Here is a 24,276-nt window from a genome sequence, read left to right on the forward strand (position 1 = left end):
TATCTCTCTATCTCTCTCTCTCATTATTCTGGCATTTGGCAAATATAAATAATTTTGGTTCTTAAACTACCTAAAAACGGGAAAGGTTTATTCTGATTTCATATCAGAAAGTGAGAAAAACCTGCAGATGTGTCTTTATAGAGAGTGGAGGGAAACTTCTGGTTTCAACTGTAGGTCCTATAGGGAAGACACAACTGTCGATCCATTTTTATCATTGCTAATTAATGGTCTGTCCTATAAGTCAAAAGTAAACGTAACCCACTGCTGTTCTGCCGAAGGACGATCAGGAAATTCAATATAATCTGACACTGATATAGGCACCCCAAACATAACCTCCATCCTAAACCCATTTTCTATTAAATTCCAGCTATTCTTCCCGGATATCGGCTTTCTGAGGCTACTAGGAGGCTGCCTTTAACATTCATCAAAGTCATGGCTGCTGCTCCCATCCTGTCACCATGGTTACAGCTAAGAGAGAGCATGAGGCCCACATGTAGCAGAGACTCATATACAAAAACACCAAACACACACACACACACACACATATATATATATATATATATATATATATATATATATATCTATATCTATATCTATATATATATATATAGAGATAGATAGATATATATATATATATATATATATATGCGTGTGTGTATGTATATTAGTTACTGCTACATTTGGGCCTTTTGCTCTTTCTTAGGTGTAACCATGGTGATAGGATAGAGCAGCAGCCATTTTGAAGAGGAGAGGCAGTTATAAGGTGACAAGGGAGAGACTATGATTGCATGAAGATTGTGTCGTTCAAGAAGACCGAGACTGATAAGAAAAGTACATATTATATGATGGATAGAAAATAATCATAGTGAGATAGAGAGGAATTATCGTATATGGCCTTAAAAATTGTAAATGAGTGTAAACTAATATCCCACAGGATAACCCCTATCCACAATGTGTCATGAATGTCATCAGTGACATGTAATTTCACACAATGGCAGTGAACCTGTACATCATCATTATATTGTGGCCATCAACGGGAGTGCGGAGACACTATTATGGTAAAATTCGGCATTGCAGGCTCATACAAGAGGTAGTGATTGTACACAGCAGTATAAATATACAATAGAAAACATTGCTGAAGGCTGCTGGTAAAGGCTTACTGATCCCCAAAAAAAGGGAATTTTGTTTACTTACCGTAAATTCCTTTTCTTCTAGCTCCTATTGGGAGACCCAGACAATTGGGTGTATAGCTATGCCTCCGGAGGCCACACAAAGTATTACACTTTAAAAAGTGTAACCCCTCCCCTCTGCCTATACACCCTCCCGTGGATCACGGGCTCCTCAGTTTTGGTGCAAAAGCAGGAAGGAGAAAACTTATAAATTGGTCTAGGGTAAATTCAATCCGAAGGATGTTCGGAGAACTGAAGACCATGAACCATAAGAACAAATCAACATCAACAACATGTGTACACAAAAGAACAACCAGCCCGAAGGGCACAGGGGCGGGTGCTGGGTCTCCCAATAGGAGCTAGAAAAAAAGGAATTAACGGTAAGTAAACAAAATTCCCTTTTTCTTTGTCGCTCCATTGGGAGACCCAGACAATTGGGACGTCCAAGAGCAGTCCCTGGGTGGGTAAAAGAATACCTCAATAAAAGGAGCCGAAAACGGCCCCCTCTTACAGGTGGGCAACCGCCGCCTGGAGGACTCGCCTACCTAGACTGGCGTCTGCCGAAGCATAGGCATGCACTTGATAGTGCTTCGTGAAAGTGTGCAGACTAGATCACGTAGCTGCCTGACACACCTGCTGAGCCGTCGCCCGGTGCCGCAAAGCCCAGGACGCACCTACGGCTCTGTTAGAATGGGCTTTCAACCCTGAAGGAAGTGGAAGCCCAGAAGAACGGTAGGCCTCGAGAATCGGTTCCTTGATCCACCGAGCCAAGGTTGACTTGGAGGCCTGAGAGCCCTTACGCTGGCCAGCGACAAGGACAAAGAGCGCGTCTGAACGGCGCAGGGGCGCCGTGCGAGACACGTAGAACCGGAGTGCTCTCACTAGATCCAAAGAGTGAAAATCCTTTTCACACTGGTGAATTGGATTAGGGCAAAAGGAAGGTAAGGAGATATCCTGATTTAGATGAAAGGGGGATACCACCTTAGGAAGAAATTCCGGGACAGGACGCAGAACCACCTTATCCTGGTGAAAAACCAGGAAGGGGGCTTTGCATGACAGCGCTGCAAGCTCAGACACTCTCCGAAGTGATGTGACCGCCACCAGGAAGGCCACCTTCTGAGAAAGACGGGAAAGAGAAACATCCCGCAGCGGCTCAAAAGGCGGCTTTTGAAGAGCCGTCAGAACCCTGTTAAGATCCCAAGGATCCAACGGACGTTTGTAAGGTGGGACCATGTGGCAAACCCCCTGCAGGAACGTGCAGACCTGCGGAAGCCTGGCTAGACGCTTTTGAAAAAACACGGAGAGCGCCGACACTTGGCCCTTGAGGGAGCCGAGGGACAAACCCTTGTCCATTCCAGATTGTAGGAATGAAAGAAATGTGGGTAAAGCCAACGGCCATGGAGACAAACCGTTATCAGAGCACCAGGATAAGAAAAGTTGCCAAGACCTGTAATAGATTTTGGCGGACGTTGGCTTCCTGGCTTGTCTCATGGTGGCAATGACATCCTGAGATAACCCTGAAGACGCTAGGAGCCAGGACTCAATGGCCACACAGTCAGGTTGAGGGCCACAGAATTCAGATGGAAAAACGGCCCTTGTGACAGCAAGTCTGGACGGTCTGGAAGCGCCCACGGTTGACCCACCGTGAGATGCCACAGATCCGGATACCACGACCGCCTCGGCCAGTCTGGAGCGACGAGAATGGCGCGACGGCAGTCGGACCGGATCTTGCGTAGTACTCTGGGCAGCATTGTCAGAGGGGGAAACACATATGGCAGTCGAAACTGCGACCAATCCTGGACCAGAGCGTCCGCTGCCAGAGCTCTGTGATCCTGAGACCGTGCCATGAAGGCCGGGACCTTGTTGTTGTGTCTCGATGCCATGAGATCGACGTCCGGCGTTCCCCAGCGGCGACAGATCTCTCGAAACACGTCTGGGTGAAGAGACCATTGCCCCGCGTCCATGCCCTGACGACTGAGAAAATCTGCTTCCCAGTTTTCCACGCCCGGGATGTGAACTGCGGAGATGGTGGAGCCTGTGACTTCCACCCACTGCAGAATTCGCTCGACTTCCTGGAAGGCTTGACGACTGCGAGTGCCGCCTTGGTGGTTGATGTAGGCGACGGCAGTGGCGTTGTCCGACTGGATTCGGATCTGCCTGCCCTCCAGCCACCGATGAAAAGCCAATAGGGCTAGATACACTGCCCTTATCTCCAGAATATTGATCTGAAGGGACGATTCTATTGGAGTCCAGGTTCCTTGAGCCCTGTGGTGGAGAAAAACCGCTCCCCAACCTGACAGGCTCGCGTCCGTGGTGACCACGGCCCAGGTTGGGGGGAGGAAGGATTTTCCCCGAGACAGAGATGTGGGTAGGAGCCACCACTGAAGTGATGTTTTGGTTACAAGTGAAAGAGAGATGTTCTTGTAGAGGGAAGCCGAACTCTTGTCCCATTTGCGAAGAATGTCCCATTGGAGTGGCCGTAGATGGAATTGCGCGAACGGCACTGCCTCCATAGCTGCACCCATCTTCCCCAGGAAGTGCATGAGGCACCTTAAGGGGTGTGACTGACTCCGAAGAAGTGACTGCACCCCCCCCTGCAGAGAAAGCTGTTTGTCCCGCGGTAGCTTGACTAACGCTGGAAGGGTATGAAACTCCATCCCGAGGTAAGTCAGTGATTGGGTCGGCGTCAACTTGGATTTCGGGAAATTGATGATCCACCCGAACTGCTGGAGAGTCGCCAGAGTGACGGTAAGACTTCGTTGACACGCCCCCCGAGAAGGGGCCTCGATTAGGAGATCGTCCAAGTATGGGATTACCGAGTGGCCCTGAGAGTGCAGGACCGTCACGACGGATGCCATGACTTTGGTGAAGACCCGTGGGGCTGTCGCCAGGCCGAAGGGCAATGCGACGAACTGGAGGTGTTCGTCCCCGATGGCGAAACGCAGGAAACGTTGGTGTTCGGGTGCGATCGGCACATGGAGATAAGCATCCTTGATGTCGATCGATGCTAGGAAGTCTCCTTGTGACATCGAGGCGATGACCGAGCGGAGAGATTCCATCCGAAACCGTCTGGTTCTCACATGTCTGTTGAGCAGCTTGAGGTCCAGAACGGGACGGAAAGACCCGTCCTTTTTTGGCACCACGAACAAGTTGGAGTAAAATCCGCGACCACGTTCCTGAAGGGGAACGGGAATCACAACTCCTTCCATCTTTAGAGCGTCCACCGCCTGAAACAGTGCGTCTGCCTGTGCGGGGGGTGGGGAGGTTCTGAAAAAACGAGCCGTAGGTCGAGAGCTGAACTCTATCCTGTAACCATGAGACAGAATGTCTCTCACCCATCGGTCTTGAACGTGTGGCCACCAGGCGTCGCCAAAGTGGGAGAGCCTGCCACCGACCGAGGATGTGGCTAGATGAGGCCGAGAGTCATGAGGAGGCCGTCTTCGAGGCAGTGCCTCCTGCGGCCTTTTGGGGGCGTGACTTGTACCGCCACCCATAGGAGTTCCTCTGGCCTTTCTCCGGCCGGTTGGACGAAGAGGATTGGGGCTAAGGAGGAGTCCTTTCCCGAGGATTCCTTAATAATCTCATCCAACCGTTCGCCAAACAAACGTTCGCCAGAAAAAGGCAAACCAGTTAAGAACCTTTTGGAAGCAGAGTCTGCTTTCCATTCGCGCAGCCACATGGCCCTGCGGACTGCCACGGAGTTAGCGGATGCTACAGCCGTACGGCTAGCAGAGTCCAGGACGGCGATCATGGCGTAGGACGAAAATGCTGATGCTTGAGAGGTCAAGGAAGACACATGCGGAGCAGAATTCCGCGTGACAGCATTAATCTCAGTCAGACATGCCGAGATTGCTTGGAGAGCCCACACAGCCGCAAAGGCCGGGGCAAAAGACGTGCCCGTCGCCTCATAAATAGACTTCACCGAGAGCTCTATCTGTCTGTCAGTGGCATCCTTCAGGGATGAGCCATCGGCAACAGACACAACGGACCTAGCAGCCAATCTAGAGACTGGCGTATCCACCTTGGGTGAGTGCGCCCAGCCCTTAACGACCTCAGGTGAAAAGGGATAACGCGTGTCAGAGTGCCTTTTAGCAAAACGCTTGTCCGGGACCGCTCTGGGCTTCTGGACAGCGTCCCTGAAGTTAGAGTGATCAAAGAACGTATTGCGCATACGTTTGGGGAATCGAAATTGGTGTTTCTCCTGCTGAGAAGCCGACTCCTCTACCGGTGGAGGCGGGGGAGAGAGATCCAACACCTGGTTGATGGACGAAATAAGATCATTTACTAAGGCGTCCCCCTCAGGGGTATCAAGGTTGAGGGCGAAGTCAGGGTCAGAGCCCTGAGCTCCCACGTCCGCCTCGTCATCCTGAGAGTCCTCCAGCTGAGATCCAGAGCAGCGTGAGGAGGCCGGGGAAGAGTCCCAGCGAGGCCGCTTAGCCGGTCTGGGACTGCGATCCGGGCAGGAGTCCTCCGCCTGGGACCTAGGGGCTATCCTGGGAACGCGCTGCGGCGCGGACCGAGAAGGCCCTGGAGGAGACAAACTAACAGGGGCCGGGGCCTGTGAAGAGCCCGGTCTGGACTGCAAAGCCTCAAGGAGCTTAGATGACCATTTGTCCATAGACTGTGCAATGGATTGAGAAAGTGACTGAGAGAGTTTCTCAGCGAAAGAGGCCAATGACGGTGACTCTGTCCCTGCAGCCTGCTCAGGAGGAGCAGGGGGATCTACATGAGCCGAGGGGCCCACAAGTGCCCCGGGCTCCGGCTGAGCAAGCGTGGCAGGAGTCGAGCATTGATCACATTGAGGGTAGGTGGATCCCGCAGGCAACATAGCCCCACAAGAGGTACAGGCTGCGAAAAAAACCTGTGTCTTAAGGGCTTTGCTCCTTGTGGACGACATGCTGCAAGCAATAAGTGTCCCTTAGGAGAGCGACCACTGAGGGTATATGGGAAAGGGTTAAACAGCCGTTCCGAATATATATAATATATGTAGATATATATATATCACGACACCCTAGGGGAACCAGCACCGGGTGACCGGTGTGGCTTACCAACCGCTGGTGTCCTCCAGATTCCCTGTCGTGGGTCCCCCAGAGCTGTAGAGATGTGCAGCTGCAGCATACACCGGCAGAATGCCAAACATGGCCGCCGGAGCTCTCAAGGGGGGAGTGGAGCCATGGGCGGCGCCGGCAAAAGGCGGGAATCTGGAGGCCCCATAGTGGTCCATGAGAGGGGAGGGGAGGCATGCAAAGATGCTCCAGCCCTCTGTCGGTAATACCGCCCTTCCCCCTGACAAGCAGGCCCGGGGGCGGGATTTTTCGTGACTAGGCCGCGATGAAGCCGGGGACTAAATTTAAGGCCGTGCCCGACAAGCAGGCACGGCCGGCGCGGAAGTCCGATGAAAAAACAACGGACGGCGCTACTGGGGAGAGAGGTGACCTCTCTCCCCATACCGTCCCCCCATGGGGACACAGAGTACCTTGAAGGTGCAGGGCCCGGTCCCTGGGGATGAAAACACTCCGGTCCAGCAGGTTCCACCAGGGGCTGCGGATGGAGCACGGTCTCAGCAGGTGAATGACCGATGAAGCTCCCACTTCTCCCAGAGCCCCATAAGGGATGGTGAAGGAGACGGCATGTGGCTCCAGCCTTTGTACCCACAATGGGTACCTCAACCTTAACAACACCGCCGACATAGTGGGGTGAGAAGGGAGCATGCCGGGGACCCCATAGGGGACCTCTTTTCTTCTGTCATACTAAGTATGATAATTTTTTTTTTTTTTTCTATGAGTGGATGTGTGCCTCCTTCCACACAAAGCATAAAACTGAGGAGCCCGTGATCAACCTTGGCTCGGTGGATCAAGGAACCGATTCTCGAGGCCTACCGTTCTTCTGGGCTTCCACTTCCTTCAGGGTTGAAAGCCCATTTTAACAGAGCCGTAGGTGCGTCCTGGGCTTTGCGGCACCGGGCGACGGCTCAGCAGGTGTGTCAGGCAGCTACGTGATCTAGTCTGCACACTTTCACGAAGCACTATCAAGTGCATGCCTATGCTTCGGCAGACGCCAGTCTAGGTAGGCGAGTCCTCCAGGCGGCGGTTGCCCACCTGTAAGAGGGGGCCGTTTTCGGCTCCTTTTATTGAGGTATTCTTTTACCCACCCAGGGACTGCTCTTGGACGTCCCAATTGTCTGGGTCTCCCAATGGAGCGACAAAGAAAAAGGGAATTTTGTTTACTTATCGTTAATTCCTTTTTTTCTAGCTCCTATTGGGAGACCCAGCACCCGCCGCTGTGCCCTTCGGGCTGGTTGTTCTTTTGTGTACACATGTTGTTGATGTTGATTTGTTCTTATGGTTCATGGTCTTCAGTTCTCCGAACATCCTTCGGATTGAATTTACCCTAGACCAATTTATAAGTTTTCTCCTTCCTGCTTTTGCACCAAAACTGAGGAGCCCGTGATCCACGGGAGGGTGTATAGGCAGAGGGGAGGGGTTACACTTTTTTAAAAGTGTAATACTTTGTGTGGCCTCCGGAGGCAGAAGCTATACACCCAATTGTCTGGGTCTCCCAATGGAGCGACAAAGAAAATGCAATTCTTTCTCTCTCTCTCTGTGTCTATATCTCTATCAGTCTCTGTCTGTGTGTGTCAGTCTCTGTGTGTCTCTGTCTCTGTCTCTGTGTCTCTGTGTGCCTGTCTCTGTGGGTCTCTGTTTGTGTCGCTCTGTGTGTGTGTCGGTCTCTATGTGTCTCTGTCTCTGTGTGTGTCGGTCTCTGTGTGTGTCTCTCTCTACCGATATCATATTACCTCACACATAAGCTTCTTATACTAATAATGTCCTTTGTTGCCTATAGAAACCAATCACAGCTCCTATTAATGACCTGTAGCTCCCAGCTCCATTGACTTTGACCATTAACTAGATTTTCCAGTTTTCACTTTTTCTTCCAAGAGCCATAATGTTTGTATTTTTCCATCAATATAGCCATATGAGTGCTTGGTTTTTGTGGGACGAGTTGTACTTTTGAATGACACCATTCATTCTGCCCCATACTGTACTGGAAAATTAGAAAAAAAATCCAAGTGCAGTGAAATTGTAAAAAGAAAAGTGCAATGCCATGATTGTTTTGGTTTTTTTTTATTTACCGTGTTCACTACATGGTAAAACTGTCCAGGCATTATGATTCCCCAGGTTAGTATGAGTTCATAGATACCAAACATGTATAGTTTTAATCTTATCTCAGTGGTGAAAAAAATTCTGAAATTTGTCAATAAAAAAAAAGAATTGAGTTTTTGTCGACATTTTCCGTGACCCGTAGCATTCTCATTTTTTGGGATCTGGAGCTCAGTGATGGCTTATATTTTGCATTTTGAGCTGACGTTTTTAATTATACTATTTTTGGGATGATTCAATGATTTGATCGCCTCTCTTTTTAAATTTTTTAATGCAATGTTGCGCCGACAAAAAAAAACATAATTCTGGCGTTTTTATTTTCTTTCCTCACTATGCCCTTTACCAATCAGATAAATTGATTTTTATATTTTGATAGATCGGGCATTTCTGAACTCTGCGATACCAAATGTGTATTTTTTATAATTGTTTTATTTTGAATGGGGCAAAAGGGGGGTGATTTAAACTTTTAGGGGATTTTTTTTCATTTTCCTAAAAACTTTTTTTTCCTTTTTTTTTTTTTTTTCCATTTTATTAGTTCCCTTAGGGAACTTGAAGCCTACACTATCTGATTGTTTCTTCTTCTGTCCAGATCAGTGCATCCCTCTTATCAGCAGAAATGCTGATCTCCTGTGAGTGGCGGCTCTTTGCTGACATTCACTGGACGTGAGTCATGACAGCGACAGTGGTCATCAGCTGACCCCCGGCTGTCATGACAGTTCATCATCGCCTAGTGATCGTGTGACGGTGCCGCCGATCGCGGTGGGGAATGGCCCGATCCCTGCCGGCACATGTTAGTTTGCGCTGTCAGAGTTTGACAGCACAATCTGACTAGTTAACAGGCGCTGTTGGATTGGAGATCAACCCGCACCTATTAGCTGCACATTGGCTGATCAGATCTTCAGACATGTGTGGGGAATAATGTGTGCTCGCCGCTTGAGCCCGCATTACTGGGACATAAACGACCAATGACGTATAAGTACATCATTGGTCATGAAGGGATGAAAATAAAACTGTCATCAGTATAATGCAGTTATAATAAAGACACTTAATGACACTGTAATACTGTTTCAATAAATACTTTCAGTGAAGAAATCGCATCCTGGTCGTTGTTTAATCATCATTAGACGTTTGCCTTTCCTAAACTTTCGGTGCATTGAAACAGAACTGTGAGTTGGGTCTTCGAATCTTTTCCGGTACCTCCGCTCCTTCTGGTATCTATATCTTCCTTCCGATCAAACTTTGCACTGTCCTAGTCGCAGGTGGCGCTTTTGCAGACTGATCTTCTGGCAGGCTTCAGTAAAATGGCACTGGTGGAGGTGCATGCATAGCTGACCTCCTGGCGGTCTTCAGTGAAACAGTGCCAGTTGCGGTGCATGTGCATATTGTGATTTCAGCTCATCATTTTGCTAAGATCTAAATCTGTGCATGCGGCACTATAGTACCATTTTCCTGAAGTCTTGCAGGAGGTCAATCTGTGCAAGCTCCACCCGTACCTAGAATGGTGTTTGTTCAAAATTTAAAGCAGAAGGAAGATAAAGACACCAGATGCAGCAGAGGGGTCGATGCAGAGCCGAAGACCCTACCACAGTACCACCCCTATGCACCAAAAGCTTAGGAAAGGCAAACTTCTAATGATGATTAAAGAACAACCAGGATGCGGATTTCTTCACTGAAAGTATCTATTGAATCAGTATAACAGTACCATTAAGGCCATACCTTTCCTTTAACATGCACAATCCTGATGACAGATTCTCTTTAAGATTTAGTGACTAATGTTATGGCATCACAGAGACTAGTGCTCAGGATGCCAAATACGAAGTGCAGGCTGCCCAGGATGGAGGCATTTTTTCCACCTCCACTGCCACCACTTTAGTCTTGAAGTCAATCCAATTACTATTAAGAATTTCTTGTCCATTTTACCTTTAGGCCATTAGAAAATGATTCTTCTAGCTGAACTCAAGCAATTCACTGCACAGGACCCTTCTCTACGGATCTTAAAACCGTGGTTCGATGTCATGTCTGATTATCTCAACCTCCTTATGCTTTCAGTGTCTGTGTTCTCTTCCACTTTGCAGGTGAGTACAAATCTCCATGGGACATTGCTCAATATAGTCTCCTTCTTCTGATTAGGTTTAGACAAAAGGGCTGCTTTGTTTGGGGGACGGTGGGGGGCACAGTTTACTGAATGAGAAAGCTTCCTCCATTACTGTATTGAAGACGAAGCAAGCTAAACCATACTTCCATCTTGTAAAATTGTTGTCTATTTCCAAAACAAGGAGTGGTGAACTTTATTGTATTATAGGAACCACAAATGCACATGGACTGGTACCATGCCAGTACCTTTTTTAACATGTATTATGAAATACCAAGATAATTTGATCATGTAACACAAGGTTGACTAATGGTGTTTTTGGGCCATTGGGAGACAGTTAGACCCCGTGCTGCTCTAACCTTGGCAAGACAACCATACAACAAATTTACCCAAATGTTTGTGGGTATCAAGTCCTTATGTACCCTGGTATTTGTCTAGATTTACCTTGTAGACAGGTTGCGGAAGGCTTTGTATGTAATGGTTAGGGTTTTGAACAGGAGTCGTTGGAAAATGGGAAGCCAGTGAAGGGTTTGGCAGAGAGTAGAGGTCGGGGAGTAGTGGGGGGGAGCGGTGGATTAGTCGGGCAGCAGAGTTTAGAATACAGTAGATTGTAGGGGTGCGAGACTGTTAGAAGGGAGGCCACAGAGCAGGGGGTTGCAATAGTCTAGACAGGAGATAATAAGGGTGTGCACCAGTGTTCATGCAACAGTATCAACACAAGTTGCATTAAGTGATATTATTGTTGCTCTTTTTCTATTCACAGGCCTATAGTGACAAAATGCTTTGTGTGCCTGTGCCCCCAAAACCTTTATTAGAAAATGTTATCAATCTCACCTCAGTCCATGGATGTCAGAGTTACTTTTTCACATCAGGACACAAGACAACAATGGAGTCACAATACTATCTCATGATCAACCAATGGTGCTATGAACATGTGATCCCTAATTATCTGAGGTTTTTTCCTTACCTTATCTTGGTGAACTCATCAATTTTTTTGATTACCAGCAACTTTTGGTTTAAGTTTCCAGGGACACTTTCAAGGATCAAGCAGTTCATTACTGTTCTTGGAATGTGCCTTGCTTCTCCTTGGACCACAAAAGCCCTTGCAAAGACTATGCAGGAGGAGAGGAGGATTCACGTGGCTCCATCAGAAACTAAGGCTGAAACTCCAGAACCCATTAATCCACCTGTCTCTCTGATAGACAATACAGAACAACCGGTAATCACAGAAAAGCCAGAAGATCTACCAAAGCCACCACAAAAACAAGTTGGTTTCTTTTTGGAGGAAGCTGAGAGTCCAAGTGTGACACATAGGAAGCCCAAAAAGTTTATTAAAGCAGTAACAAACAAAGGAATCAATGTGTCACTATTCGACAAGAAAGAAGGAGAGCAGGCAAAGGCTCTTTTTGAAAGAGTTAAAAATTTCCGTCTTCACACAGAGGGGAAGAGCCTACTTTATTATACGTACAAGACGCAAGCTATATTACGAGTGCTGCTGGCAACAGCCTTGTTCTCATATGTTACTTATCATACACCAGACATGAAATATGAATTCTACTGTGTGGAGCCACAAAACATTTCGGGGTACACAGAATTCTACTGTGTGTATGTGCCTTGGAGAATGTTTACCATGTTGTCAGTCATCTTCCTGCTATTACTTTTGATGTACAACTCGATATGCCTCTATACTGTATACTGGATCTTCCATTACAAGTTACAAGAATACTCTTTTGAAATAATCCGAAAGGGGTCAAGTATAGATGACATCCCTGATGTGATTAACGATTTTGCTTTTCTTCTCCATTTGATCGATCAGTACGATCCACTTTATGCGTGGAAGTTTGCCGTCTTTCTATCGGATGTTAGTGAAACCAAGCTGAACCAACTTAACATGAACATCTACTGGACACAAGAGAAACTTCAGCAGCGTTTAACCATCAACTCTGAAGGCAAGACTGAGATTCGATTACCAATACTCCCCGGCATCCCAGAACAGCTCTTCCAGTTAGTAGAGATTGAGGTACTGAAAGTGGAGAAGTTAAAAAGTGCTACTTTAACAGGTGATGTCTCCAACCTGAGAATGCTCAAAGAACTTTGGATCTCTAACTCTAACATAAAGATTGGAACAAGAGCACTAGACTTTTTGAAAAAGAACCTACACATCTTAAGAGTGAGTTTCAGCAGTCCAGATGAGATACCATCTTGGATGTACAACCTATCATCTCTGCGAGAGCTATACATCAGTGGCCAAGTTCAGTCAGAAAGTAGCATTGATGTTGGTTTACAACCCTTTAAGGAACTTCCAAAGCTCAAGTATCTTTACCTCAAGCTTCACGTATCTTCTGTTCCTTCAGCTATAATACGTTTGGCCCAAACTCTCGAAAGCCTTACTATTCACAATGAATATGTTAACCTGTCTTCAGTCTCCATCTTGAAAAAATTTACAAATCTTAAAGAGCTGAGACTCAACTATTGCCAGTTGGATCACATACCTAGTTCTATAGTCAGCCTTGCAAAACTCCAGGAGGTGGACTTCAGCAATAACAACCTGAGCTTTCTGGTGGAACTGACGTGCCTACAGCAACTGAAAAATCTAGTTTCTTTGCATCTTTCTAGAAATAACATCTCCTCTATTCCACCACATATTGCTAAACTATCCAGTCTTGAGAAGCTGTACATAAATAATAATCATTTGAAATCCATCTCCTTAGCAATCTTCAAACTGACCAGGCTGACCTGTTTGGACTTCTCAAATAATCATATCCACTACCTCCCTGCAGACATTGGGAAACTGGTTCACCTGAAGTACCTCTCGATATCTCATAACAAATTGACCTTCTTGCCTGATCAACTTTTTTCCTGCATAAAGCTTCAGACTCTGGTGCTTTCCCATAACAAAATATCAATTATTTCATCAAATACTGGAGCATTAACGCAGTTAACCTTCTTAGATCTCATGGAGAATAAATTGGAGAAACTACCTCCAGAACTGGAGAACTGCACCTACCTAAAAAGGAACCAACTGTTGGTTGAGAAGGAGATCTTTGACACCCTGCCCTATGAAATAAGAGAGAGGATGAACATCAAGAATTATCTTGTAAGTTACTACACATAAGGCTACTTTCACACATCCGGTTTGAGCCCTGCGGCTCAATCCGGCTGTGAAAACTATGCAACGGATGCGGTGAAAACACCGCATCCTTTGCATCAGTTTTTACATGCGGCCGGTCCGGTTTTTTCCGGTTGCGGCATGCTACTGAGCATGCGCAGTGGAAAATACCGCATGCGGCGACCGGATGCGGTTTTTTCCGCATCGCGCCGCATCCGGCCTCCATAGGGATGCATTGAAAAATGCGCCGCAGCGGCCGGATGCGGCGCGATGCGGTGTTTTTTGCCGGAGCAAAAAACGTTGCAGGGTACGTTCGATCCGGCCGCCGCATCGGCTAAATCTGCCGCATGCGGCAAAAACCGGACCGAACGCAAGCCCCTACGGCACAATGCGGCACTAATGTAAGTCAATGCAAAAAAAAACCGCAATCGGCGTTACAAAAGCCGGTTGCGGTTTTTCTGCAGAACTCCGTATTGTGCCGCAGAGCAAAAGTCCGGATGTGTGAAAGTACCCTTTACACACATGATATGGACACAGTGTAACCTCAAACTGCATTGAAATCTCATTTTATTTGGGGGGTTGTCTTATCACAGATGATGGCCAGTATGCATTCTGTATGATGGAGCTAAAAATATGTCAATGGAAAAGTTTGTTTCTATACAAGTCACTAGTGTGACATCAGTACCCTGCACTAACAGTGAAGGAGCATGTCACCGGATTTTGGCCACCACCATAACATTCCAGAATACTGTATATAAGATCCCAGGTTGCTCTGTATAACATAAAAAACACTTTTATAATACCCACCTAAGGGGCGGTTTGGTCCGATGGCTGTCACTGCTCTCTGGTCCAGAGCCTCTACTCTTCGGTGATAGCCGTCCTCCTTCTTCTGAGGCACATGTGCATGACGCGTCCTACATCATCCACACTGCCCAGCATTGAGGTTTTGTGCAGATGCACTTTATTGCAGTGCAGTTGTGCGGGCAGTCTTTAAAGGGGTTATCCAGCTTATTTTGCCTTTTTTTTGTTGTCATTTCAGTATTGGGCTACATAGGGGCAGGTAAGTAGATAGCAACTACCTACCTACTGTCACGCTCCCCGGCTCCCCTGCTAGGCTCCCCGGCTCTCCTGCCATGCTTACCGGCTCCCCTGCCACGCTTCCCTGCTCCCAGGTCGCGCTCCGCCGCTCCCATGCCAGGCTTCCCGGTCCCCCGCTCCACAGCCTTCCTGCTCCATCGCCTGCGGTCCCCAGGCAGCCCGGTCCCCGCTCCCGGCACCCGTCGGCTACTCGGCCCCAGCCCGGCTCTCCTGCTGCCTGCTCACCGCTCCCTCCTCTGGCTTCTGGCACCCGGGCCGCGCGCATGCGCATTAGGGCGCACGCGCGGTCATTGACCCTCCCTTAAAGGGCCAGTGTCCTCCAACAGGATATTGAAGGATCAGGTACTGGGTATATAGGGGGATCCTTTCCAAGTGGGCGGGGCCTGTTCTTCGTGTTTTGCTAGCTAGGAGTCAGGTCTCCTTGTGTCTTGCAATATACTTACCTATCTCTCTCCTAGAGCCGCTCCTGCCTCGCCATCCGGTCCTGACGATTCCCGAACCCCGAAGGTGACTGTCTGCCATCCCGTCAGTCCATACCATCTCTGATCCCTTGGTGACCTGTCTTCTCGCTCCATCGGTTCCGGACTTTGCCTGACAACATCTCGGCCTCCGAACCTGAGTTCCGTCACCCGGACTACCTTCGGTGACTCCGTGGTCCCAGGGACTTCTACACTGCACATCTTCGAGCGGACTGTCCTGCTACCTGTAGTGCTCTGGCTACCGGACTCCTTGCCTTCAGTGAGGTGTTCGGCCCAGTGGATCCACCTCTTGGGTCTGCCCGTCCACCTGGCCCTAACACCTACCCTGCTGTCAGATGCTCTCCCCCAGCTCAGAGCGGTCATGTGACCGCTCTTGCCATGATTTTGCTGCTTCCTGTGACGTTATGTCGACAGGGGCAGGACCTTGTTGACGGGCAACACGGCCAATTTCATGTTGCTGCCCTGCTGGGCGGGTACAGTGCGTGGAGTCCCCGCCCCCTTCCCCGCACCCTCCCACATATCCCATAGTGCAGTGGTCTCAAAGACTGTGTCGGTAGGCCGGATGCGGCCGATGATGCTGCTTGCTGCGCGCAGGCTGTGGCCCTCTTGATGGTCACCACCTGCGCAGGTGCCGCCGCTGACAGAGCTTTATATCAGAGGACAGATTCCCGGGCACTGCGCAGAGACGAGCTCTGTATAAAATTACTGCAATGTCCAGCCGCTGGCCAATCAGAGGTCAGCAGCTGATCACTGGAGAAGCTGTAAGCTCATTCCTGTGCAGCGCCCGGGAATCTGTCCTCTGATATAAAGCTCTGTCAGTGGCAGCCCCTGTACCGGCAACGTTCAAGAAGCAGGAAACAGGGCACCGAGGGAACGAAGACAGGTGAGAAGAATTAGTCTTTTTTTGTGTGTGTGTGAAGAATGGCACAATAGGGGACCCTACTACAGGATGGAGCATTACTACAAGAAGAGGACCAGGAAAGGGGGACATTACTATAAGAAGAGGAGAAGGAAAGGGGACATTACTACAAGAAGAGGACCAGGAAAGGGGACATTACTATAGAATGAGCAGGATGGGCACAATACTATAGGATGGGCACAATACTACAGGATGGGCACAAGGATGGGGCACATTAATATAGGATGGGCACATTACTACATTATATGGGTGGTTGTGATGTGAGGTGATTGTGCTGTCACAAATGAGAGGTAGTGTCACTGCTCTGTACTTCCAAAGCTGAAGCCATCAGTGCTGAGCAGAATACTGACAGCCAATGAGTGTGCAGAGCGCAGGGCTGGACACTGAGGCTGGGCGGTGCCACCTCTGACTGTGAGGTTTGGCATAGGAAGATTTCATGTTTGGTGGAGCTGCAGATGAATAAAGTGGCTACAGAGAATAAAGTGATAATTCAATAGGAACAAAAGTTACAAAACAAAAAAAAAAAAAATAATGTAGGGGTGTTTTAGATGACAATACAGCACAGATTAGCTTAAACATTTTTTTGGAGTTTATGTTGGACAACGTCTTTAATCTTTCCTCGTGCCTGTGCTTTACAGTACTTTGCTACGCCCTCATCAGGGCAGATCAAAGTTCAACTGCACAGTAGCACAAAGCCTTCCTGTGTGGATGATATAGAACACATCATCCATACTGGGCTGGGTAGAAGGAGGACGGCAATCACAGCAGAGAGGAGGCGCCGGATCGGAGAGCAGCGACACCCATTGGATCGGACTACCCCTTAGGTATTATAAAGGTGTTTTTTATGTTATACAGATCAACTGGACTCTTATATATAATATTCTAGAATGCTATATATTGGGGCTTACTGGTGGTGGCTGGAGCTTATAGTCGCCAAATATGGTGACAAGTTCCCTTTAAGAGAGATCTTTTGTGATAATTTTTCAGGTGAAATGATCTTTTGTGCAGTGCAAAAGATCATCTTTCTCATCAGAGCATCTTCCTGTGTAAATAGGTCTCTTGTTGCCGTGAGTCATGGCAGTCTATCCACACTTCGCAATCTACTACAGATTGTTCATTGCGATCTACCAGTGTAAATAGGCTATTAAACAACCAATTAGAAGCTGTTGAGTGCCACCGCTAGGTCCATGTAAGCATACATTCTAATTTAGTCCCATGAGCAGTAGCAAATATTCAGCACCTCCCAAGCACCTGTGGCTAAAGCGGGCTTTACACGCTACAAGATCGCTACAGCGATCTCGTTGGGGTCACGGATTTTGTGACGCACATCCGGCCGCTGTAGCGATCTCGTTGTGTGTGACTCCTAGGAGCGATTTTGGATCGTTGCAAAAACGTCCAAAATCGCTCCTCGTTGACATGGGGTCCTTTCCCAATTATCGCTGCTGTCGCTTGGGCGAAGTTGATCCTCGTCCCTGCGGCAGCACACATCGCTATGTGTGACGCCGCAGGAACGAGGAACCTCTCCTTACCTGCCACACGCCAGCAATGAGGAAGGAAGAAGGTGGGCAGGATGTTCGTCCCGCTCATCTCCGCCCCTCCGCTTTGATTGGGCGGCCACTTAGTGATGTCGCTGTGATGCCGAGCAAACCGCCCCCTTAGAAAGAAGGCGGTTCGCCGGCCACAGCGACATCGCCGAGCAGGTAAGTACGTGTGACGCTGCCGTAGCGATAATGTTCGCTACGGCAGCGATCTTCACATATCGGCATAACGATAGGGGCGGGTGCTATCATGCTCGCCATCGCTAGCATCGGCTAGCGATGTCGCACCGTGTAAAGCCACCCTTAGTGAATTAATTTGGAAATCAAATTAATCCTTCTTGGCTTGAATAGATAATGGTAGTGTAACACTTGTTGAAACAAATCTTCAGCACAAAAAAATTGAAATTCAAGTGGTACTCATCTTAAATAAACATTCTTTATGTCTTAAGGCCCTGTCACACACAGAGAGAAATCTGTGGCAGATCTGTGGTTGCAGTGAAATTGTGGACAATCAGTGCAAGGTTTGTGGCTGTGTACAATTGGTACAATATGTCCATGATTTCACTGCAACCACAGATCTGCCAAAGATTTATCTCTGTGTGTGACGGGGCCTTTAGTCTTAAGAATCCATGCAGGAGAGCGAAGGGGGCATAGGACGACAGCTGTTTCGCTTCACAGTGAGCTTCAAGAGGTCCCCACGAGGACTTGTTGAAACTTATTGTGTATTGTGTGGTGCCGTGACTTCTGATCAGCGGTCGCAGGTATGTGCGTCACTGCTGGTGTTGCTGCATTGACTAGCATGTTAGTACATCCCTGTGGGCATACTAACATGCTAAGAGTGCAGAATAAGGCGGGCTTTGCACATTGCAACATCGGTAACAATGTGTTACCGATGCTGCAGCGATAGTCCCGCCCCCGTCGCACGTTCGATATATAGTGAAAGCTGCCGTAGCGATTATTATCGCTACGGCAGCTTTACACGCACATACCTGCCGTGCGACGTCCCTCTGGCCGGCGACCCGCCTCCTTCCTTAGGGAGCGGGTCGTGCGGCGTCACAGTGACGTCACACGGCAGGCGGCCAATTGAAGTGGAGGGGCGGAGATGAGCAGGATGTAAACATCCCGCCCACCTCCGTCCTTCTCATTGCAGCCGGGAGGCAGGTAAGGTGAAGTTCCTCGCTCCTGCGGCTTCACACACAGCGATGTGTGCGGCCGCAGGAACGAGGAACTACATCGTACCTGTCGCTCCCCCGGCATTATGGAAATGTCGGAGGCTGCAGCGATGATACGATAACGACGCTTTTGCGGTCGTTCATCGTATCATCTAGGATTTACACACTACGACATCGCAAGTGACGCCGGATGTGCGTCACTTTCGATTTGACCCCACCTGCGATGTCATAGTGTGCAAAGCCGCCCTAAGTGCAGCAACTAACACTTTTGCGAGACTAGTCCCCGCGCTAATTAGCATATCATAAAGGATCTTTAGAAATACCTTTTCTATAGAGCTCTTTATCTATGCTACTAGATATAGGGACGGTTAGATAGGGATTAGCAATATGCAGCCAGAACTGCTCATGGTCCTGAGTGCATATTGCACCAACCAGGTTTCCTTTAAGGCCAATGGTACCAAATACCACTGAAATGGATGAAAACTTTTGACTTTGCAGAAAGTAATAAAAATGCCTTAAAACATTTGTGACGCCCTGGCAAAACCAGGTAGTCACACATTAGGCCCCCGCATAACACCTTCCCTCACAGGGTTACAGACACACCAGTGGGCGGGACCAGGCAGTTAGAGAACACTCACCTAGGAGTCTAGACAGCCCGGGGCAGGAAAACAGACAGATTAAGTTGAAGTTCAAGTTGAGAGGAGTAGAGGCTGGGGCTAGGTGTAGCTCCAGCAGAGGAGAAGCTCAAGTTGAACGATGCCAGGGTTGTAGCCCTGATGCCTTGGCTAGGTGGCAGATGGTGGTCTCCATCGGCAGGCGACGGAAAGACGGCAGCCGGAGATCCGAGGTGGACCGGGACAGGGTTGGAGCCCTCCGGTACCGACACCAGAGACCCGACCCGGAAACCGTGCACAAAGGGAGTACTCGGACCCTGAAGCCAGGACTGGAACCAATGGCCTAGCTAATCAACCGATTGAGGGCAGGATTATAGGTCTGGTCCCAACCAAAGTCACAAAAGCAGACAACCACTCACAAGGAGGGTCAGCATCAGCGCGCATGGCTCCTCAGGTACACAAAAAGCCGGGAGCGGACTCCAGTGTTCCATACCGGGAAGTCTAAACAAACAACAGAACTAGTGCAGAGGAAAAGACGGCGACCACCAGCCCGGGTGGAGGACCAGAGTACAACCAGCCTTGGCGGCCAGCACCAGCACCTTGGTTTACCAAAAGACTTGTGTGATTCATTTAATTGTGAGTAACCAAACATCCCCTGGTACGTCCGTGCACGCAAGCCCTAGCCATCGCCATACCCTGCACAGAGACACTGGGTCCCGGGGAAACCATCCCTACCCACGGAGGGGTTAACATCCAGCTGCCATTACATCTCCCCCGGGTGTCCCACAACAGCAGCGGTGGTGTCCCACTTGACCACACACCGTAGGTGGCGTCACGAACTGAATACGGCCAAGGCCGTACAACTACGTCCCCTTTTTCATTTGGCGTGTCCGCGTGACCCCCGGGTCCGGAGGATCCCTCGAGCCACACAGCGGGTCTGGATCCGAGCAGCCCTGCTGCTACAGGCCTGGGGTCGGCACACATTCTCTCTCTCATTATTTGGCATTTGGAAAATATAAATAATTTTGGTTCCTAATTGACCTAAAACAGGAAAGGTTTATTCTGATTTCATGTCAGATAGTGAGAAAAACCTGCAGATGTGTCTTTTTGGAGAGCGGAGGGAAACATCTGGTTTCAACTGTATATATCAATGTGTTCTACTATTCCTGCTCCATACTATGAGACTAGAATGGTCTGCATTTTCATTGACAAGTTCCATTTAAAGGCTTTTTTGCCCCTATTAGGACATATTGATGAGGTTTGAAGTGAAACCTTCTTGCCAATAGTTAAATGGTAAAGGCTGTCCAAACAGGACAACCCCTAAAAAGGGTAATGCAATTCTTTTGAATAGGAACTGTTATGCAGTTCATGTTAGAGGCAATGAATAGCGTTGTGCTTTGTGGCTCCGTTCATAGTGCTTATATCCATACACTGCAGGAGCAAGTAATTGATCAGGATAGTGTCATGTGTGGTATACATCATCAATATGGGGTGATCAGACAACCCGTTGACCTACAGAATCTAGTTTGAGTGCAAACTGATTAGTAGCACAAAGGGAGTTCTTTGGCTGGAAATAAGCCTACTCAATTATTATTTTGTGATCATGCTGTGACTTCCTGCTGTGAGAGGGGATAAACTACTGACTCATGCACTCATGAGTGGACACAGAACTGTTACTATGGGCAGCACCAGAGACTACACACAGTAAAATATTGTATATTTTCCAATGGAGCTAGAGTAAATACCCGACATGCAACTGGATGGCCACAAGTCAGTGACCCTCTTCTAACCTTTGCTCTATGTTTTGCAGACATCAGAATTGGTGAAAACTGAAGACACTACAGGATATTAAGTCGTTCATCTCAACAGATCCCAATTTAAACTTGTTTTAGTTCATTCATTACTTGGAGAAAGTTCCAAAAGATAAGATAAAATGTGTCTGTTTCCTTCCAGAAATTGTGCCTGTCCATGTTTTATGTATGGTAGCGCTCAGCAGCCCTATTCAACTAGTGGAGCTAATTGCAATATGATACACAACCCACTGCGAGATTGCGGCCCTGTTCCTGGAAGAAAAGAGTCATATTTTTCTTATTCTGCACAACCTCTTTTTCGTTAATGGTTTATAAAAGTAAGGTAGGATTAATGCAAGTCAGGATAGCAATTTTCACAACCCTTCATTTCTAAAATGGTCCCTAAGTGGTCCACCAGTGGAGTGATTTCCTGTTATTTATTTATTTATTTTATTTATTACATGAAAAATATAAAAAAATGTGTTTTTCATAGGGCAACCCCTTTAAAACAGTGTATATAGTGAGGACAACTAGGACAATATAGTTTTCTCAATTTTGGACGATATCCTCTATCTGAAGAGCTTTGGGTGAACGGAGTGGTGGTCGCTCAGTGCACTAACCGTCTGAGCACAGCACTTGCCTATCTTCGGCGGTCCCATTAAAGTGAACCTGTCAGGTGCAATATGCACCCAGAATCATGAGCAGTTCTGGGTGTATATTGCTAATCCCTGCCTAACCGTCCCTGTATCTAGTAGCATAGTAAACAGATCTTTAGAAAAAGTATTTCTAAAGATCCTTTATGATATGCTAATGAGCGCAGGGACTAGTCGCAAAGGTGTTAGTTCCTGCACTCATTCCACCCTCTTAGCATGTTAGCACGCCCACAGGGGTATGCTAACATGCTATTCAATTCCCATTGCCCAGCGTCATCAGCGGTGATGCACGTACCTGTGTCCATTGTCACCACTTCAGAACGCCGGGTTTAGGGTAAGTGCCTCCCAGTGACTTTGATCATGCGGACTGACCCTAAAGCCAGCGTCTGAAGCGGTGACAACGGATACAGGTACGTACGTCACCACTGATGATGCTAAGCAATGGGCATTGACTAACATGTTAGCATACCCCTGTGGGCGTGTTAACATGCTAAGAGGGCGGAATGAGTGCAGGAACTAACGCCCTTGCGACTATTCCCTGCGCTCATTAGCCTATCATAAAGGATGTTTAGAAATACTGTTTCTAAAGATCTCTTTATCTATACTAGTGTATACAGGGACTGTTAGGCAGGGATTAGCAATATACACCCAGAACTGCTCGTGGTTCTGGGTGCATATTGTACCTGACAAGTTCTTTTTAAGAAAGAATTAAGCAGCAGAACACATGATTGACCCCACTCCATTATTCACACAGCTCTCTCTCCAGTTCTGGGGATCAGTGGGGTCCCAGTAGGTGTACCCCCTAGCTATCAGAAAGTTATCCACTATCCAAAAGTTAAAGGATAACATTCAAACTTAAGAATACCCCTATAAGATATGTCCACATATACTGTGCAGTGAATAAAACCAGAAAATTCAATCCCCCTGACCTTAGTACTAACAGAAATTTAAGCTTGCAGATAAGTTAAGCTCAATATTGTTCCTGTACAACTAAAATAAAGAAAAAACTTTGCATGCCAATGTGTATACAGCTCACATGCAAACCCCAGTATTGTCTTTTCCTGCAATCTTAGTTTACTCCACTCTGCTAACCCCCTCTTCTACACAGAGTAAAAATATGCAGAAGGAAAGGCTTAAAGGGGTTGACTACTACTTGGACAACTGCTTCTTAAGCTGGGGTCACACTAAGCGACAGCGACAACGACGTCGCTGTTACGTCACCATTTTCTGTGACGTAACAGCGACCTTGTAAGTCGCTGTTATGATCGCTGCTTAGCTGTCAAACACAGCAGAAGCAGCGATCATAACGTCGCTGTGCTACATGTGCAGAGAGCTGGGAGCCGCGCTTAGCGCTGGCTCCTTGCTCTCCTAGGTACAGTACACATCGGGTTAATTACCCGATGTGTGCTGCAGCTACATGTCACAGTGCAGAGAGCAGGGAGCCGCGCACACTGCTTAGCGCTGGCTCCCTGCTCTCCTAGCTACAGTACACATCGGGTTAATTACCCGATGTGTACTGCAGCTACATGTGCACAGAGCAGGAGTCGGCACTGGCAGCAAGGGCGGAGGCTGGTAACGAAGGTAAATATCGGGTAACCAGGGACAGGTCTTCCCTTGGTTACCCGATGTTTACGCTGGTTACAGCTTACCGCAGCTGCCAGACGCCGGCTCCTGCTCCCTGCTCGCTTCATTTCGTCGCTCTCTCGCTGTCACACACAGCGATGTGTGTGTCACAGCGGGAGAGTGACGACCAAAAAATGAAGCTGGACATTCAGCAACGACCTGCGACCTCACAGCAGGGGCCAGGTCGTTGCTGGATGTCACACACAGCGACAGCGACGGGACGTCGTTGCAACGTCACAGAAAATGGTGACGTAGCAGAGACGTCGTTGTCGTTGTCGCTGTGTGTGACACCAGCTTTAATCATCATGTTTGCCCTTGTTAACATAATTACAGCTATACTCACCTACGGTGCTGCTGCTGTTCCAGTTGTGTCGACACTCTCCCAGAGCTCACGTGACGTTGTTACGTTACACGAGCCCTGTACCCAATCAGCACCAGGGGTGAGGGTGGCCACTCACTTGCTCTTGATGTTTGATATGTCTGAAGGCAGGTGGAGTGAAGTCGGTGGTGATTGGGCGCAGGGCTTGTGTGACGTAAGAACGTCACATGAGCCCCAGGAGAGCGAGTGCCGACACCTCTGGAACAGCGCCAGTACTAGCGGTGAGTATAGGCTTTGATATTTTAACAGAGGAAAACATGGTGATTAAGAAGGGGTTGTCCACGTAGTAGATAGTGATCTGCATAGGAGCCGAAGACCCAACACAGTAAGATATTTATAATCAAGTCAAAGTTGCTTTGGTTGTTATTTTAGGTGAACTCGAATATGACTGCAAAAGTTTACATACCCTTTATCACATTGTCCTGCCTTCCCTATGTACTGCTGACATGTCAATATAGGAACCGTTCTATAAGTACCTTAT

At 48.1% G+C, this 24,276-nt stretch overlaps 1 protein-coding gene across 1 annotated transcript; it reads left to right on the forward strand.

Moving 5' to 3' along the window:
- Positions 1–768: 768 nt before the first annotated feature.
- On the forward strand, positions 769–21,837 carry LOC142301948 (volume-regulated anion channel subunit LRRC8C-like). Its single transcript, XM_075343009.1, has 4 exons — positions 769–831; positions 10,256–10,404; positions 11,185–13,518; positions 21,161–21,837. Exons 2-4 carry the CDS (start codon positions 10,267–10,269, stop codon positions 21,200–21,202), a joined length of 2,514 nt encoding a protein of 837 aa, XP_075199124.1. The 5' UTR covers positions 769–831; positions 10,256–10,266; the 3' UTR covers positions 21,203–21,837.
- The last annotated feature ends 2,439 nt before the right edge of the window (positions 21,838–24,276 follow it).

Source organism: Anomaloglossus baeobatrachus, chromosome 4, assembly GCF_048569485.1.
Source record: "Anomaloglossus baeobatrachus isolate aAnoBae1 chromosome 4, aAnoBae1.hap1, whole genome shotgun sequence".
Classification (NCBI taxonomy): domain Eukaryota; kingdom Metazoa; phylum Chordata; class Amphibia; order Anura; family Aromobatidae; genus Anomaloglossus; species Anomaloglossus baeobatrachus.